This window comes from Chaetura pelagica, unplaced genomic scaffold, assembly GCF_000747805.2.
Source record: "Chaetura pelagica isolate M959 unplaced genomic scaffold, ChaPel_1.0 scaffold436, whole genome shotgun sequence".
Lineage (NCBI taxonomy): Eukaryota > Metazoa > Chordata > Aves > Apodiformes > Apodidae > Chaetura > Chaetura pelagica.
In genome coordinates, this window is record NW_009953651.1 from 1,762,156 (window position 1) to 1,774,769 (window position 12,614).

Here is a 12,614-nt window from a genome sequence, read left to right on the forward strand (position 1 = left end):
TCGCCGCGGCTCCGTAACCTGCCGCGCTCCCTTCCACTTCCCGCCGCCTCCGTCAGGGAGGCCCCTGGGCCGTTGTGCCGCCCGGATGTGCTCCAGGCAGCCTGTAGAGCCGAACGGGGCTCGGAGATCCCCAGGGCCCCCGGCAGCCTCCTCCGGCCGGGCTGGGCCCTGGGCAGCTGGGCGCCCATCTCCTGGGAAAGAAGCAGCTTTCCAAGTGCGTGCTGCGCTCAGATCCAGAGAAATGCAGATTAAGTCATTCATTCAAATTAATGATCATCATGCTCGGGGACATAAATTTAGCTGACATGTAACCCGCCATGAGATCAGTTGAATGCACAATAAGAGATTCTTCTTTCCTGTAAGTGATGTGTTACCTTGCATAAATACACTCATTTGCATAATACTGTATGATAAGAGTTTTCCTCTATAGCCCATTGTGGTGCATATTTCATATCAAACCCTGCTTCTGACACAGATGTACAGCAAACATCCCTGATAAAATTCCTGCATTTTTTAAGCCATGAACCAGCAGCCACCCTGCCCTGCTGTGGGATGTTACTGAAATGACCCTCAGGGGCTATTTCCAATTCTACTAACACCCTATTTCCTCTTAGGTATCTTAAAAATATTCTGTGCATTGTTTTAATAGCCATCAAGGCAAAGTGCACATCAAACATGCAAGAAATTTGTTTTGAACAGCTCCATAGGGGTTATCTTACCTGATAAAAATAAGTGCAGGGAAAATACTTGTGGTGGGTCTCATGCACTGAATACTTGCTGAAATTATTATAAACTGCAGTCCATACAAAACAAGCTGAAAAAGACAGAAATAATGATCTGTTATTTACCTCAGAGCAGGCATTCTGGATTGAAACAATTCACACCATATATTTTTGTATTTTGATGTGAAATTTATGTAAAACACATCATTACTTAACTGTTCACTGTATCTTGCGCTCAATCCTTTTTCTGCACCCTGTGAAAACCAGTTCTTCTTTGTCCATGCATCGTTTACCTGCTTTGTAAGTTATACCAATCCTTTCTGCACATTTGTTGTTTTCTGACCCATTTTTCAAGCAGTACCCACACATCTCATGATTCTTTTCACATTAGGCACAGTTCTTCTGGTGGAATCCTTCCTGATTAGATGTGACATTACATAATCTTCTACATGTTCTAGTCTTCTGGTTTTATTTTTTCAGTTTTTGATTATCTAGAGAAAAATTGCTATGAGATAAATGCATATATTATGATCTTATGTGGGTAAATTGTGTTGGTTCTTCGCAACATGAATTTCTTAATGAGGCTTTCTGTTCTGAGGTCTACAAACTAAACAGTTATTTCACAGGCTATTTCTAACATACTTAAAAATTCGTGTTCATTTTTATACATGTACCTTCTTTGAGTATTATTTAACCTTCCCAGTTTGTTTGGGGTTTTGTTTTGTTTTGTTTATATGTATATTTTATCTCCATAGATTAGTCTTCTTTTTACAGATTTCTGATGGATTTTTTTAATCAAGTCTTGATTTCTTGCTAATTTACACTTTTGAGTGCTATTCTGATTTTTTTTGTTTTTATTTCAAGGTGTATTCATTTTTTAGCATCTAAGCTTCACTAGTTTCCATGCCAACTCTCATGCTTTTAGTTGTCTCATTTCTACTCCAAGTAAGTTTTTCACTAAGTGCATAACCTTGAAAGCCTCCTTAAAAAATGGCAACTTGGACACAGTCTTAATTTTAAGTTCTTCACCATAAGTGATGGTGGCTGGAGGCAGGATACTAGCCCACGTAGTCCAAAAGGCACCTCAGAGGTACTGATGAAAAGCTGTATTCTGAGAGACGAATCAAGGCGAAGTCACTGCCACCCACAACACTGATTAGCAACATTTGAGAAAAGAGTTTGATGGGCTCTAATTTCTCATCAAACTGAATCATAATGACAATCAGTTAGTGAAAACCACCAACACCAAGGTTCAGAACGTCACCAGACCTGTATAATTATCTCATTAGATTTCATTACCTCTGATCATATTTAGCATTGTACACTCAGGTCCATTTTCCTGAATGAGAGGCTTCTAACATGACAAATAGAGAGAGAAAACCTGTGATTCTCTTTTGTCATCTTCTGTTCCCAAGGACTTTATCTCACGAGATAGCATGGACTCGTTCAAGTGGTGCTTCTTGCCTATTTCCCTTGTCTCTATTCTGTACAACTGATCAACCTTGTTGTACAAGGTTATACAACAACCTTGCTTTTGTTAACCATGGTTTGTAATTTCTGCAGCATTTAGTGCCATGATCTCAAACTTCTCATTTTCTACCTCAGCTTTACTTTCTCTCTTTTTTATAACAGGGGATTATTTAATTTACTTATTTTTTGGGGCACATTTATGTATAAGAACTGGAAGTTCCTAAGTTCTGTCTACCTATTATCCACATTTCTGATTTAAATAAATACTTTATATTTAGGGTACTTTCTTGTTCCTGTGTCATGTTTTTTAGGAAATGGTAAAATCTATCAATTTCATACACTTGTTCTTTTGTCCAAAACAACCTTTATGTTTACATTTAAATCCTCCCTCTTACTACTTGTCTCTGCAGAACATTATTAATAACTACACCACTTCCTATGTGAAGAAAGTTCCTAAAGTATATATACATTCACTAAATCTAGTTTATGACCTTTGAATTATTAGATGATTAACAATAATAACTTACATGGACAATTACATCTTTATGCCTGATCTCTCACTGACATTTAGGAGAGCAAGAGTTCCCTATTTATTTACAGAAATTTATATATATGTTTATAATGTACATATATGTATGCTTATACATAGATATAAATACATATATCAAATTCATCTTTCATGTTCAGAAAGATTGAAGGGGAGAAAAGCCCCTCTCAATTATCTAATTGGGGTTTTTTTGGTTCAAAGTAACAGGAAAAAATGAGCCAGTTAGAGACAAAGAGAAATGGAAATAATGGTCAGACTCTTCCCATAAATCTGCAGGTCTTTCTACATAGACCCATGGAAAAAAAAACCAACAACACATTAAAATAACATGAGGGAAACTAGTAAAGATCTTTTATTAAGTTCTTCAATTAATTAAGCTTGTATGGCTCTAAGTTTTTTTTTCTTTATTTGATTTCAGTAGTCAGATTCTTTTTTCATGAGCCAAGGCAAGAGGGACATTAGCCTGTGCAGTGAAAAAAAACCCAAACCTGCATGTAATTCCAGTGTGCACAAACTGAATACAAAGAGCATAAATAGAAAAGCACCTCTGTCATCAGGGACATAAGGATTCAGAAACACACTATAATGCTGAATAAACAGGGCCAGAGGTTTCACATCTAGTCCAGCTCTTTCCATAAGCTGTTGCTTTTCAGAGATAGAAAAGAAGGCTAATCTGTGGCCATCATCACAAATTCTGCTACTGTTAATGAGTTTAAAATAAATTTAAAAACAAATCGGGTGCATTTCTCCTTTCCCTCTCTATTTTTTATGTTAAGTCGTACAGAAAACAGCATTTTTCTTTTAATTTGCAGGCAGTGTTTCTCAGACTATTGAAGATTTCTGGTGTAACTTTTGAATTTACCATTCACCATATACCAGAATTACTATGAAATAGATCATACCTGATGTAGATCCTAGGATATTGTGGTCCCATTTTTAATCTGGGATGTGAAGACAAGGATGAATTGGCTGTAGCATCCACTTTGCAATACCAGTTTATACTTTCTTCTGTTTATTATGTGCATTCCTGAACATCTTAATACAGCCCAAAGATGGATTGAGATGTGATTAACAGACATAAACAATAGCTTGTACTCTCTTATTTTCTCCCTAAAGGGTTAATTTTGCTGTGTAGACTGTTGTTTGATAGTGTGACTTGCAAAGTAAAAACTTCTGTTTATGTTAAAGAGGTTCTTTGAAAAAGGGCATGAGGACCATCTTCATCTGTGTCAACTTCTAAGTTTATCTTGGGGGCTGTTTCATCTTCCTTTGTAAACTGACTGTTCCTCATAAAAGAAGAAAGTGCCTTCTGCTTTCAGTATGACTCTGCATTGAATTGATTGTCACAGAGGTGGTTACTTCAGATTTGTTTGTTGCGCTCTTAACTCATTAATAACTCTAAGTTTTGTGTGATGGGTACAATAAGAGCAACATTATAGTGTGCTTTGATACTGACCTGAAAGTGTGCAAGAAGACAGATGCATATTTGGAAGAAACAAATTGGATTACCAGATTCCTCAAATTATGGGATTCCTGATATCCAGTAAAAAACCTAGCTTGTTTTCAATGTGGGAAGCAGATTTGTGGAATAGTTTCTTACTTGATTCTCTGAAATTGTTATTGGATTCTGGAGGGAATATCTTCAGGATATTATAATAGACATTGGCTAGATTTAAAGCTTAAAGGAAAGCCTTAATTAGTTTTAAGCTCTCATGTGACTTTATTGCAAGATTAGAGGTCTGAGTGCACCTGTATTTTTTTGATAACTGTTATTTACATCAGCATGGTGTTCACAGAGAGCCACAACACAGCTTAGAAGACCCAGATAAGAAGTTGCCAGGAACTCCTCCTCCAGCATGTGCTCTCTTTTTATACCCAGTAATCTTTCACCATCTTTTTACACACACATCTTTTGCACATTTCTTACCTCAGACTGATAACTCTCTCCCTGACACTTTCATTTTCTCTCCTCTTTTTTTCTCTTTAAAAATATTTTTTTCCCTGTCCTTCCCTCCATCCCCAGTGCCTCCCTTCATCACCCTCCTCCCCCCATAGTCTTCTCCCCTCAGGAGGACAGAACCAAGTTGCTTCCTCACCTGGTTCCTTTTTGCCATCCGTTCTTTTCTGACTCCCCAGAAGAAAGGGATCTGCAGCTTTGGTAGTAGCTGTACACTGGAACCAGTAAAGGACAGTCCACTGACAACTGGAGCAAGTAAAAGTCAGCCTGGAGAGGAAGCAAACACTAGTGCTTGATAACAGCATGGAAGCTACTGCTTTTTGTTTGCACATGTTTTAAGTAAACTGTTCACAGCAACCAGGGATTCATATCTTCTTGCTGAACCCCAGATGGGGAATACGTTCTATCTTTCCCCAGCACTGAGCAGATTCTAAGCCACAAATGGTGTTTAGGTGTCTGCATTTCTGGTTGCCTCATGTGAGACTTCTTAAGAGTAGGAGTTGATATTCAGAAGCTAGTGCTCAGGTCATTTAATTGCTGGTCCAGGCACACCAGTTGTAGCAGCGCAGTCCAAATTTAAATTGCAACACATCACTGACCACTTTTGCATATGAAAAAAAGCCTGCAGCTTGCTAGCTGTTAGTTTAGATATAAACTGGAAAATATTTTAATTGTTCTTGGGGCTCATTTGTCATTTACCTTTTGCCCTAGCTGAGAGAAAAACAGTAACATGCAAAACTTTTTAGCCTCTTTTTAGGTAACTCTATATTCTTCACAAGTAAAACTAAACTAGCTGTACACGTAATGCATATTTCTACAGGACAGGCTGGATGGTACTTGGAAAATCCTATCTAGGGGGAGGTATCCCTGCCCATGCAGGGGAGTTGGATCTAGATGATCTTTAAGGTCCTTTCCAACCAAAACCATTTTATGAGTCTATATAGATTAGTCATATGCTTGTGTTGTAGTTTTCTGCTAGAGCTGAACTCTTTCTCAAGCCTTTCTTGGGAGTCAGCCTTCTGCACAGAACCCATATGAACTTTCTCCCAGCACATTGCCTAACTCAGGATGGTCATATCCCCGGGGTCAGCTGGCCCCATAGCTTCACCAGGCAATAAAAATGAGGACTCCAATTAAATCATGACTTCAGCAGAGCAACAGAAAAATAAGTTTTCTCTGAGTTCAGGGTCCAACATCTATTAAAACTCTTATAACTCTTTCAAATAACTTTATGCTGCATTTTCCGTATCTTTGTGTTTTTCTTCAAGATTTCACACTCAGGGCAGTGGGAAACCAACACTGGCCACCCAAGTCTTGCTTGTTATTCCTCTATGACAGAACAAAAGATACTTATAGGTTTGCTGAGAACATACACAAAAGAGGCAAGAAAGATTTTACGACATTTTTTAGAACTGTTAAATAAATAAGAGAAAAAATTGTTTGGTTTGTGTGTTGATTTTTTTTTTTTTGGAGTGCCACTGTAATACAATATTTGGTTAAAAAATCAAGTATTTAATTTAATTCTCCACCATGTAGATCAATTAGTAATTGAATACTACAGATGCAAATATGCAGTGATGACTCAGCTGTGGAATGTGAAACGAATGTCAGTAGCAGTTTATAATGTATTATGTGGGCTTTGCCCTGCTTAATTCCATTAGCAAAAATAGGGCACGAAACTCTATCCTAAATTCTAAAAAAAAATAAATATACAAACCCAGCTTTGACTATTTTCATATAGTCATCTCAAAGCCATGTGTGGAAACATCATGTCTATTAATTTTTCTTGAAAAGAGGAATCCAACAGCTAAAAAAGTGATGTTAATTTTGTCAGATAACAGGCATTATACTATGTGACTGTTTGTATCTAAACCCTCAAAGGGTCCTGCAAGAACCAAGCAAGGACTGTTAACAAGTACTGCTGATCCTAACTCCTTATGCCACATTCCTCTTCACACTGAACTTCACAATGCACAACATTTTCACCTACCCAAGAGTCCTAGCACTCCTGGTCTGAAGTAACAAAGGATTGACTGCAGGGTCACTTCAATCCTAAAAACCACAATTCAAACCCAAAGACAAAAATATGAAGAACAGGTGTTTGCTCTTTATTCACGTGATGAATACTGCACACATACTGTAAACTCCATGCCCCCCAAATTCTTGTAACACCAGTCCCCAATTATTTACTCCCTACTGGAGAATACCAGGAAGGGTGTTGGTTTCGTGGTTTGTTTTTTGTTTTGTTTCGTTTTTAAAGGCAATGTAGTAGCCTAAGTTGCAGATCTTCCTCACCTCCAAATAAAGAAGCCCAGAATAAGATTCTCAGCTTATGCCACATTTATAAAAACAAAAGAAAAAAAAAAGAAAAAAAGAGGGCAATCAAAGGAACAAGTGCCTTTTCTTAACAGTTAGTGCTCAGTTCTACAACTGGTTTATATATAGAGCTTCATTCCCGAGACCAGATGTATGAAGCTCACAATCAGAGATTTAATGGGAAATACAATTGACTAGCTGCTGTGAAAATGAGAAAACTGTTTACTTTGTACAATTAACAAAGCCAGAGTTGTTCTACCAGTTGTAAAGGCAATGAAGCACTTGCAGTTTGAATTTATGTTCACACAATCCTTTGATTTGCATGTGTTACAAAATAACAGGAATTGCCAGATGCACCACACTTTTCAGATCTATTCCTTATTTAGTAGCCATAGAACTATGAATTCATAAATCTGGGGTTTATGCTGTTAGTTAAAAGGCAAAAAAGCTCTTCAGGTTCTGGCTATTAGCACTTTTTTTCCCCCCAGTTTTCTAATACATACCTATGCCCTCTTTCTTTATGCTTTACTGCTATGATGCTTTGAGGCACTTTCTTAATTGCATGACTTAAGTATCTAGCATTCATTTTAATTATTTAGTTTAATATAACGGTGTAGCTTGATGGTCATTCACTGTAATGCCTTTAAAAATATTAATTTATAAAAATGCAATAATAATGAAAAATGTCTATTTTTTAGTATACTCAAGTTATTACACTAATACAGTTTGCCATCCCATGTACTTTGTTTATCCACAGTAGGAGCTGTTGGTGCTAGTTACCATTTGTTGAACTACCTTCTTGAGACCCACTGAAGTGACAGTTCAGAGGACACCAACCCAATACATGACTCTCATAACTTACCTGAAGAGGTTATTCTCCTATTGCAATTAACATTATTCTGCTGTACTGTAAAAAGAAACTAGTAGAAAGAGAGTAGGACAAACAGGGAGGTGGAACTATAAAGGCACTAGGGATACTAGCCAGTTGGGACAGGTAAGCTGATAATACAGGAGCTACCTCCTCTGGACATATTGCTGAGAAAATTGTGACATTTACCTGCACTGGGCTATTCTGAAACATATATAACCTATGGCATCTGGAAAAAATAAACAATCAGGATGGGATATTCAGATTACTGAAAACCAAGTTTAACATTTAGAGTATTTAAACTCCATTTACTTCTATGTTCTTAGCAATCTGGGAAAATTCTGCTACAAAAAAGAATGCAAACTAGGTCAGTTCTGTTGATGATACAGAAAAACTGGAAGTAAGCTGTAATGCTGCAGAGACTGTTAGTGATAACTTAAACAGCTGTTTTCAAGGATAAAGTGGACATAACTTTGCTTCTTTGGTCTCACAGTATATTTTTTATAGTTTCAATGCTAATCTACCTAATACTGCAGTATTTTTTAACTTTTGCATCCAGAAATTACAAAAATTTAAAGAAATGTAAAATGAAAGACACCACTACAATCACTCAGAAAGTTGTTTTAAGGTACAGCGTTCCAATTGCACTAAAAGGAAAGACCACTTTAACTCCATGTGTACTGAGACACTGTCTCCAACAACACTTAACAAATAAATTCTCATAATTTTAAAGAACCAAACATCAGTAGAAGCTAATCTAACAACAGAGACCAGTTTTCTACTACTGAAATTTGCATTTCACTAATTTCCTAAAAAAAAAAAAAAAAGGTCCACAAACAAAGTAAAATGGGTAAGAGTAAGTCTAAGCTGAGCAAACATTGTACTTTTTAGTCAGTTCCAGCTGTACTGATCTCTTGCAGGTAAGTCAGAATGTGTTCTTCCTTCATCTTCAGGTCCATAATCTAATGGCAGACCATAATTGTAATCAACTGTTACAACTGGTAATCTTTTACTATGTTCCATCTCGCTGGTAGTTTCACCTTGAAAAGTTTTTCTTTCATAATTTATTGAACTATCTTCATTGTGTAGAGATGAAGATGGATGCATTGTTCGTGAAGAATATGGTGCAAATCTGTTTTTTCCTCTATTGAATTCATCTGAGGGATGCATTCTCCTATTGTCTTCAGGATTACTGTAAGAAGAACAAATATAAGCAGTGAAATCTTTAGAAATAGAAGTTTGTTTATTGTTGGTAGCTACCATTAGAAATTAAACTTGTGTGACCTTAAAAGAACAATTCAGATACTCATTCTTGTTTTTACCATCTAGAATTAAAATTGGATGTCATATAACTTATATGATTTTGTTTCAATGACAGTGATTAAAATTTCAGCTCTTCATAGTAAGTAATTCTACTAGGAGATATTTTGTTTCAAATGCTGTTTCTAATTAAAATTGTCTGTTTACTGAGAATTTCTTTACCTAGGGGGCATTTTTGTTCCTAAGACCACATTTTCATCTTTGTGAATAATACGTAATAGTAGCTCTCTAGTACATAATCTCAACAGGCAATAATACACTTTGGATTTATATCCCCAAATATTTTAAGTATTAATTCTTCTGAATTAGAAGAATCACTCTCCTAAAAAATACATACAGAAGGATCTAAAAATGCCTATCTGCTACACGTTTTGACCCTCTTTACTCTCAACTACCTTACTTACTGTTTAAATAAGTGTTATATAAAGCCAATTTGGAACAATCTTCGTAATTTTGAAATCTTCTCCTTCACTGAACCATAGATTAATTTAGACTGGAAAAGATCTCTAGAAGTATCTAGGGCCACCTGCTCCAAGTAGGTCTAATCAGATGAATTTGTGCATGGCCACATCCAGCTGACTTCCAAGTATCTCAGAGGATGGGGATTTCACAGATGCTCAGGGCAACTTGTTTCAGTGTCTGACTACCCCTCACAGTGAAACTCTTTACCTTGTTGCAGACAGCAGTTAAACACTAAATACAGCATTGGTATTTTACTTGATTGCTGACTGACTATACCTTTTTGTATGTTGTAGTTTGTTAGCTTGAACTGATTTAAAGCAGGGATTCTCAAGCAATTTCATAATCACATTCAAACTCAATACAGATGGATCACAAATCGGTCATAATATTTGGTAAGTGTTCAGATTCAATGGTTTAAGCTTTAAGAAAAAATATTAACAAATTTTTACGTTGTACAGTTCATTTTTCTTTTTTATCTGGGAAATTGTGGGAGTAACAGTATAAATGTAAGTCAGGAAACACCACATGAAATCTGATATTTACCTATAGCTTCTGTTAAAGTCGTCATTATCAGACCCATAATCTCTGTGAATTGAAGGAGATGAATGAGAGAAATGAGGTTCTGGTACATTTTCATGGGAAGAAAAAGATTGATTTCTGCAAATAACCAAAAGAATTGCATGTTAAGAAGGGTACAAATGGCTGTAAGCTTTTGAAAAATACATTTATCAAATGAGATAAACATCTTTTTACATTTACTTAAAATTTTAAGAATTGTATTAATTTAATGCCTCAAAATGGTATGCTTCATTGTAATGATAGAATATTCTCTGTTTCAGCTGTACAATGGAAGAGATTAAACTGAACTTTACTAGCCAAAAAAATACTTGAAATATGTTAAAAATATTTAAAATATTTTGAAATATTATGTCAGGAGTCTAATAGGTTTACAAATAAGTGACATCTGTATTTGGGACAATATGATGCAAGCTTAGAAGCAAAGGGATTCTAGCAAATTATTAACTCATGAAATCAACAAATGCAAGTCAAACTTCCTTGTAGTATTACTGTTTATCTCTGGCTGAGGGCATGAATACAGTTTCATATCCTCCTCCGTCTTGAGGATTGCTTTTAAATGTTTCTATACAAAACAAAGGACGATAGACCTTTGTTTCAAGTTGACTCTAAAAAGGTAAAGGAAACATACAAACTTTAAATTGAAGAACAACAACATTTTAATTTATAAACTATTAGCTTTCAAAGCTGCAGCACTCCAGCTTACATCAAACCCTTCCACAAGTCAAAATAAAAAGTTAATTACCTGAAAATTTATATATTATTTTACAAGTGCAATTAACTGATTTCAAATTATTTTATTTAAAAAAAATAATAACTCTGAAATTTAAAATAAAAGTGATAAGGTTTACACTTTTATTCTCTAATTCTGATCTTAATAGCTCAAGGATGCTTTACCTGTCTGAACACCATTCATGTCGCAAGTCACTGTGACCTGAATGATCATTAAAAGGTCTTTGCCTTTGTCCATGTCCTTTACTAACATAATTAAAATCTTTTAACTGAGTCTGTTCCTGTAAGTCATCACAAGGCTGATGGTCATGAAAAGGTCTGTGCCTTTGTCCAGGACCTTTATTATCATAATCTTTTAGTTGTCTATCTGTTGGTAATTCATTGTGAGGCTGGTGATCATTAAAAGGTCTCAACCTCTGGCCATGTCCCCTATTAGCAAATTCAAAATCTCCCACTTGTGTCTGTAAATCATCATGTGACTGATAGTCATGGAAAGATCTTAGTCTTTGCCCAGGACCTTTGCTGACACAGTCTAATCCTTTCAACTGCATCTGAGTATGAAATTCATCATGAGATTGGTGGTCATGGAATGGTCTTCGTCTCTGGCCACAGCCCCTGCTACCAAAATCAAAATCCTTTGACTGCCTGTCTTCCTGCAAATCACCATGAGATGGATGGTCAGGAAAAGATCTGTGCCTTTGTCCACGGCCTCTGTTAAATTCAATGTCTCTCGATGGTCTCTCTGCCTGTAAATCATCACGAAACTGGTGTCCATGAAAAGGTCTCAACCTTTGCCCAGGTCCCTTGTTACTGAAGTCTAGGTCCTTCAGCTGCATGTCTTCTTGATAATTATCATAAAACTGGTGATCAGGAAAAGGTCTTCGCCTCTGTCCAGGTCCTCTATTGTAGTCCCAATTTTTCATCTGCATTGGTGCTCTTAAATCATCCTGAGTCTGATGGTCAGGAAATGGTCTTCGTCTTTGTACAGGTCCCTTATTAATGAAATCAAAATCTCTCGATGGTATCTGTCCTTGTACATCATTGTGAGAGGGGTCATCATAAATCTTTAATCTTTTCCCAGACCTGTAAAGAAGTTTTTGTCTTAAGCAGAACATCCTATTTTTAAGTACTACAAGTAATTAATGGAAAAAAGTGGGTTTTTTCACTAAGAATTGGTAAAAAAGATATTGCAAGTAAAATATACAGCTATCAAAGCACTAAGATTTAAACTGAAAGGAAAATTCTAAAACTTTTAAAGTCATAGTATAAGTTGTGACAAACACACAGTTGTAGTTCTACAATGCTTGTTAAACAGGCAAAACCAGTGATTCCAAATTAATTAAAAATAATTGCAGATTACTGTAGAATAATAGAAGACAGGCAAAATAAAACTAACTTTTTCCAAGTGAACTCATTACTTACAGACTTCTAAAAGCACATATTCCCTTTCTTTCCCTTAACTTTTCACTGTTTTGTCCAATTCTGTAAATGTGTTCTGCATGAGTAGATTATAGTAATAAAATCTCCTTTAAATTACAGTATCTATCATATTTTAAAAAAGAAACAAGTATCTTTCCCAGTGCGTGGGTTTTGTTTGGCTTTAATTCCATGTTTTAGCCTGTTACCCCTGAAAATCTTCATTTG

General features: G+C 36.0%; 1 protein-coding gene across 1 annotated transcript in view; it reads right to left on the reverse strand.

The window, feature by feature from the left end:
- Positions 1–8,771: 8,771 nt before the first annotated feature.
- The window catches only part of DUSP11 (dual specificity phosphatase 11 (RNA/RNP complex 1-interacting)), a 19,211-nt gene continuing 15,368 nt past the window's right edge, over positions 8,772–12,614 (reverse strand). The window contains exons 10-12 of the mRNA XM_010000126.1: positions 11,136–12,053; positions 10,206–10,319; positions 8,772–9,072 (exon numbers count right to left, since the gene is read on the reverse strand). Of these exons, the coding sequence (XP_009998428.1) occupies positions 8,772–9,072; positions 10,206–10,319; positions 11,136–12,053 (1,333 nt within the window). The remainder of the gene's footprint in view (positions 9,073–10,205; positions 10,320–11,135; positions 12,054–12,614) is intronic.